Genomic DNA, 6,888 nt, shown 5'->3' with positions numbered 1-6,888 from the left:
TTATTTTTTATTGCATCAATTAATTTTTTCTATTAAATTGATTTTTTATTTCATCAGTAAAAAACAATTTTTATTGTGGTAATTTAGATTTTTTTTGAAAAAATCTTCAATTTGATATCTAAATTAAAAAAAAAACGAGATTTGAAATGAAAAATAGATTTTATTGCATTAATTTTTGAAAAATAACGAATTTTAGTTATTTTTCTATAATTATTTTGCAAGTTGGTTTCCCAAAATAGGAATCAGGTGCAAGTTGGTTCCCCAAAATGACGATTTTAAAAGTTGGTTCCCCAAAATAAAAATCAGATAAAAATTGGTTCCATTTTGATACAATTTTACTTTTAAAAAACACACAGAAAAATAATTTTATTTTCCTTCGTTTCGGAAAAACAAGTTTAAATGGGAGCCGAATTCAAGTCAACAAATGGTCAAACCTAGCTCGATCCCAAACGAAGCCGTCAAGCCGGCTCCCCTTATTACAACCCTAAACTGTTGAAAGCTACCATTGACGACACACACCGGAGACAGAGGCCATAAGGAAGCTGCATAACGAGAAGATAGAAGTGAAATGGCGGTGATGGAGAAACTCAAGATGTTCATCGTCCAAGAGCCTATTGTTGCTGCTTCTTGCCTCATCGGTGGTTTTGGTACGAACCCCCTTTCTCTTACATGAACCCTAGATTCTGTAGTTTTCTTCCGATCGGATCCAATTTAACATTATTCACTACCTAACTTACATTCTATGCTTAGCGTAGATCTTTATCTTGTTGGGTTCATGGGATATTTGGATTGTATGAACTTGTGCTTTCGTGATTGGAATCATCTTTTGTTCATTAGTGTATTATTTGAATTCTGGTTGTTTTTGCATTTTCAACTTATTTTTTCTGAATATCATGTGGATTTAGATTCATGGTGTTTGATCCCATCCTTAGGTGGTAATATCTTGTAATTCAGGGTCAAATTGATCTTACCTTCTGTCTTCTTTGAAAGAACAATATTGTCTTCTATTCAATCTAGCATCTTGAATTCAGGGATATGCAACTTTTGGTGTCATGTAATTATATCTGCCGACTTTAAAGTTTTACATTGGACATAAAAAATGAAGTAAAATATCTTCCAGCAGTCATGTTTCTGATGAGCAAATTATAGATCTTTTGAACCATTTAGCTGGCCATTGTGCTTGTTATATCCTTCATGGATAGGCAGCAGCAAATCCCAATTTTATAAGTCAAGCTAAGCTATAGACTTAAGACACTTAGAGTTAGACCCCTTGATCTTGGAAGTCATCTTTGCCTTCACGAGTTCACGTCAAAGCTTGTCCTTGTCTTGAAAATGTTGAAATCATTCTTACAACATCTTTTTTCCCCCATGTCAGTGTCTTAGTTTCATGAAAAAGGAAGTGAATTAGATGTTGATCGATGTCTACAAAATTGAATACTTTATCATAGAAGTAAACAAAGCTGTAAATAATTGACATCCCTATTTGAGGTTGAAATATATCTTTAAGATATCTTGCATTGTCATCATTTTTTGATGACTCAGAATGATTGGTATTGCAACTTTGAAGTACTTTCAGCTTTTGCAGTCATAAAATTCTTAAGCATGCTTGTGAAACTAAATCCATACATGTGGCGATAAGTTAATCAAGCCTCATTGGGGAGCTCTTTGCAAATATATGCTTTCTGGTTTTCTATTCTTTAACATTTTTTTGGTGATGTATTTTAGATATATACTTTATTATCCTAAGAATTATGGACTTCCTATGAATCTATCTCTAATTAGGAGCATATGATTGAGCTTTATCTCAACAAAAATGGTCAATTCACAAGAAGAGAAAAGGAATTCTTATGAAATTTATTGAAAGTTTCCCAACTCTAGTGAGGTTGGATCTCTCCCCGACTATACAAATTGATATCCCTTCCCACCATCACTTCTCTCCTTATATGCTACTGCCAGCCAGGTTCGCCACTAACCCCAGCCCCACCTTCCACCAATTCCCAACTATTTCCTAACAACACACCTGCCCACAAGTGAAAAGACTAATGGGCCCTTAGTCTCTTCTACCCCTTATGTGAAGCGTATTCCATGTTTATTAATTATCATTACCTGCCTGCCAAACTTGCACCTTGTCCTCGATGTTGAAAGCGGGAAATTGTGTGCTAATCGAGTCAACATCTTCTCACGAGGCTTCAAATAAACGTAAACACTTCCATTTAGTTATTACCTCCAAAAGACACCATTACTCTTCAATTTGCATTGTAATAACAACTTTGGTTCCACTACCAATTCTCCATTATCATTTAGGTGCTGTGAGATCTCCTTTCAACTTGACCTGTTTCTTTCCCATCTAAAATTTCATCACCTGGGTTTGCTATTCCCATATTGTGCATAAAGTAGTTAATCATTGCATTCCTAATTAAAATAACATTTGAATTGCTCAGCTTCAAAGGCAAGAAGTGATCAAATATTTAACTCCCTTGGATCCATACTCTTTATCCGTTGACACCCCCCTCCTTTTACAGCCTCGCCAGCACCCAAGAGATACCATATCCTTCTGTCGGTCTCACCAATAGTCCATGATATCTACCAACTTTGAAGAGATGAAGTCGTGAGATGCTGCACTACGACATTCTGTTTTCCAACCATACACTCCATTTTCATCGTCTTAGGAGGATTAGAAAAATCTATAACCATGTTTAAATATATCTCCATGTTTTGCCCTTTATTCATATTAACCAATTCTTTCGCATAGTTTTCATCTGTTTCGTCTACCTTCTCCAATTCTTCTCCATCATCTTGCAGGACCTCCAGCATGCTTAACTCTTTTTTCTTATAACGGTGGCCCAGAGAATATCTCTCATCACAATGATAACATAAACCTTGTTGTCTTCTCTGTTTGAGTTCTTTGTCTGTCAACTTTGTAAATTCTTGTGTTCTTTTTGAACCTGTATTATTTACCTTACTATTCCTCATCGACCCATTTTTTCATCCGAAGTTCCCAACTACCCTTAATCCTCGTTTCAACACATTGAACCGCCTGAAACTTTTTCCCTTGCCCACAGGAGCTAAGATGGTCTGCTTTCTTCTACCATCGAGGCCACTTCGATAGTGCTATGGGTTTATTTAATCCTACAGGAGCTAGAAGCATCACTTCCGCTGTCACCTCTCGCATCAGTCGGTTGATGAATTAACTGACATAAACTTGTTAAGGAATCCCCTCTAATGGAGCAGCCATCCCCACAAATTTTCATTTATACTCCAACACCGTTCCGTCCTGTCTTAGCTAAAACATGTTCGCACAAAGTCCCTTCCGTCGCAGATCTGAATTGCTAGAACAGCAAAGTCTTCAATTCCTCCCACTGTGTTATTGGCCTTTTTTCATTCTCCCAGTGGTATCCACCTTAATGTGTCGCCTTAAAATGAAATGACAGCAACTTTCAGGAGTTCCTGATTAGTTAGTTTGTTCATTGTGCGTTTGGCATCCTGACAGGCAGGACAGAACAGTTCAACATTTGGTAAGACAGAACTGGACATGACAAAACAAATAAAATGACCAATTTACCTCTAATGAGTTTATATTTTCTATAAATTTTGATTAATTTCTGTAATTTATAAACTATAATAAAAAAATAATTTTAGAACAAAATATATCATTACCACAAGACGATTAAAATGACACCAAAATAAGAAGTTCATGTAGTTTCTGATTTTTATTTTATGCATTTTATATATTATTTTATTATTATTAATATTTAATAAATTACATAAATTAATCAAAATATAGAAACCATGTAGCAATAATATTTTGAGGACAGTAAAGTGAAAGTTTAAAAATCATAAAATACAATAAATAAAATTTAAAGAATGAATGAATGTAAAGTAGGAGGCATATTTGATGTTTTAGAAGAGAACAAAGTTTTATTTTGAGGTTATATTGGTAAAATACAGGTCTGTTCCACCTTGTTCCACATAAAAGTCCTGCCAAACATGGAAAAGTGCTCCTTAGTTCTGTCCTGGCCATTGTACCAAACGCATCCTCATCGAACAAACCTCTCAGCCGTAGAATTCACCCATTGGGGCCGGTTCTATCAGACACTGGTATCTCCAGTCGCCTATAATTGCCCAGACTGCCCTTTTCACCGGTATGCTCATCAACCCTACTTGCCTGACTCCGCTCTTTCACCTGTATCTCTCGTCTCTCGGCTGTTTCTACTTTTTTCATGCAACTGCAGCAGCGCTCCAGATTGCTGCATAATCATTTGCATGATCTCTTCTAATACAACCACTTTGGCATGAACCATACCCAGGCTAAGAGGAGGACCTAGACAATTTTTGCACCAATGGTACAGTATAAAAGTAAATAAAAATTAATTATAAAATAATAATTAGTAAAAATTAATTATAGCTACAACTTAGGGAAGATGGTAGAAAGCAATAAGAAATTAGGCAACCTAGGTTGGGCCGGCTAATTCATTAATGGACCATCTTTAATAAAAAAAAACCATCACAAAATCTGCTCACCGAAACTTGAATCTATGACCTCCTCTTTCTTTATGAGAACTCTTATCATTAGTCAGCACCTTGTTTTGTTTCATTTAACCAAAACGGTGGCACATTTCTAATAAAATTGCTGACACCCTTAAGAGTGTAAATTTTTTCCACCATGTCAGGACAATGAAGTGGTAGCCCAAGATACCATATGCTCTGAGCTAGGTCCACCCCTGCCCAGGCTTCTTTCCATTTCCCACCCTTGATGATACCAATCTGGGCATGATGTAGGATTGAGGCTTTGATACCATTTTTTGAGCAATGTCTCAACAAAAATGGTAATTCAGAAGAAGAAAAAGGAACTCATCAATGTCATTGAAAGTTTCCCACTTTAGAGAGGTTGGATCTCTTCATGACTATACAAATGAACAAACGTTCCCGCTCATCACCCTCCCTCTTATATGCTACTGCCAAGGGCCCCGACCAACTGCTAACTCACCCCAGCTCCACCAATTACTTATTGCTTCTTAACAAAACACCTGCTTACAAGTGACAAGACTAAAGAGTCCTTGAGTCACTTCTACCCACAGGTATGAAGATTATAAACCCCCAACCTTTTTTTCCTCCTGTAATATGTGAAGCAATTTCCAGGTCTATCGTTATGCACCTGCCAACTGAAATCGTTGCTTCATAGCTTCACGCTGTTCTCTAATCACGTGCTAAGATGGCTAATTACCAAATAATAATAGTTACATAACAAAAAATCGAACATGGCTTTTGCATGCTTCATTGATTTTGCTTACATGTTTATAGGATTCCTATTATATCTTGTGAATTTCAGTGTGATGCATACATTAAAGAAAGACAATGTGTAATACTGCTATTATAACCGGATCCATACCATCTCACCACTTCAACGGTTTGAAATATAAGACCATATCCAACATCTTATTTGTTTCAATGATGAGTTTTGACATCAAATATGTTTGTCCGCCTGGGAATTTAGTCCACATCTTGTGGTTAACTTTAGTTACCAGTTCGTCAAAAGAATCCCCTCATATACCTAATTTTTACTGTGAATTTTAGGTCTGTTCCTTCCTGCTTTTGTGAGGCCCATGTTGGATTCCTTCGAATCATCCAAGCAAGTTCCTCAACCTGCTTTAAGCGATGTGAGTACCGCATGTTGTTGTGTAATCTGAATTGATGTTGATGACAGCTCTTCTCTGGTTCTGGCCTTGTTACTTGATCCTAGGGGTGTTAACAATCAGGGTCGGGTTGACTCAAATCAAATAGCTAGTTGTTCGAGCTCGGCTTGAGAAAGTAGTACCAGGGCAAGCTCGAATAACTTTCTCAAACTAATGCCCGAGCTTGAATATCTTTTCAATGTTCAAGCTCGAGTTCGATGCTCGTTTGACAAATTCGAATTATACATTATACCTAAAAATCAAGCTTTGAGGTCGATTAACTTGTTTATTGGCCAGAGGGAGTTCAATAATTTTTATATTTTAATTGTATGATTTATAAACATATGAACACGTTTGGCCCGAAAAAGTATATGTTCTAATGGCTCGGCTCGAGTCTAACATTCATGTTACGGACCTCATCTCGTTAAATTAAACGAGCTTTATTCATTGTTCGAGATTGACTCGAGCTCGAGAATTATTATGCTTGAGCTCTCGTTAAGAGCTCAAATCGCTAATGCCCTATAACGTTCCACTTTTCTTGAACTTGAATATTGTCAATTGGTCAATAACGGGTTATTGCAGGTGGTTGCGGGTATGACAGGTAAAAAGCAAGAATGATACCGACGGTAGAGCTCCTCTCTTCGGTCCCCATGAAACAAAGAAATTGAGGTAGATGTTAATTTGATAAGATTGTTTCTATTATTTGCACCTTTTTTGCCCGTTTTCAGCCCACTTTGATAGACCTGCTGGGTTAATAAGATCTGATCGATGTAAAACTATTAAACTTTTGTGCACACTTGAAAGGTTTTTCCAGTCAAGTGTTTCGTTTCTTCTTTAAGAAGCATATACTTCTTCGTCCATGACGGAAAAGGCGTACTGTTTAAAAAATGTGTAATTATTACAGTTTTTAATTGATTAAATGACAATCTTACCCTTGGTGATAGTTAGACGGCGCATATCCAATGGGTAATACCAAATCGTGTAAAGTTTAGCACGAGCAATAAATCTACTCGAATGGGTAACACCAAATCGATAGAAATTGGTGCTAACGATAAATCTTCTCTAATAGGTAATGCCAATTTTTATACTAAATTGCAAGATTTTAGGTGTGTTTCTTTTCGTCTTCGGTTGGCGTAAGTTTTGGTGTAAATGAACGGTGTTACATCAGATCTGATGCGTTACCATTCCTTAAATTAGATTTGGTCTTCTCATTGGA

The 6,888-nt window shown here is 36.5% G+C and overlaps 1 protein-coding gene across 1 annotated transcript; it reads left to right on the top strand.

Moving 5' to 3' along the window:
- Window positions 1-441: 441 nt before the first annotated feature.
- Window positions 442-6,614, top strand: LOC112529360. Its single transcript, XM_025140621.1, has 3 exons — window positions 442-647; window positions 5,575-5,657; window positions 6,255-6,614. The coding sequence occupies exons 1-3, from the start codon at window positions 569-571 to the stop codon at window positions 6,288-6,290; spliced, it is 198 nt and encodes a 65-aa protein (XP_024996389.1). The 5' UTR covers window positions 442-568; the 3' UTR covers window positions 6,291-6,614.
- Window positions 6,615-6,888: the final 274 nt, after the last annotated feature.

This window comes from Cynara cardunculus, assembly GCF_001531365.2.
Source record: "Cynara cardunculus var. scolymus isolate 2C chromosome LG 16, CcrdV1, whole genome shotgun sequence".
Taxonomy (NCBI): domain Eukaryota; kingdom Viridiplantae; phylum Streptophyta; class Magnoliopsida; order Asterales; family Asteraceae; genus Cynara; species Cynara cardunculus.
This window is presented reverse-complemented; position numbering and strand designations above follow the sequence as displayed.

Bases quoted from the DNA above. Each gene is read 5' to 3' on its own strand.
- LOC112529360 (XM_025140621.1), top strand. From the start codon at position 569: ATGGCGGTGATGGAGAAACTCAAGATGTTCATCGTCCAAGAGCCTATT. The intron at 648-5,574 runs GTACGAACCCCC...TGTGAATTTTAG, and splicing joins TTGCCTCATCGGTGGTTTTG to GTCTGTTCCTTCCTGCTTTT. The intron at 5,658-6,254 runs GTGAGTACCGCA...GGGTTATTGCAG, and splicing joins CTCAACCTGCTTTAAGCGAT to GTGGTTGCGGGTATGACAGG.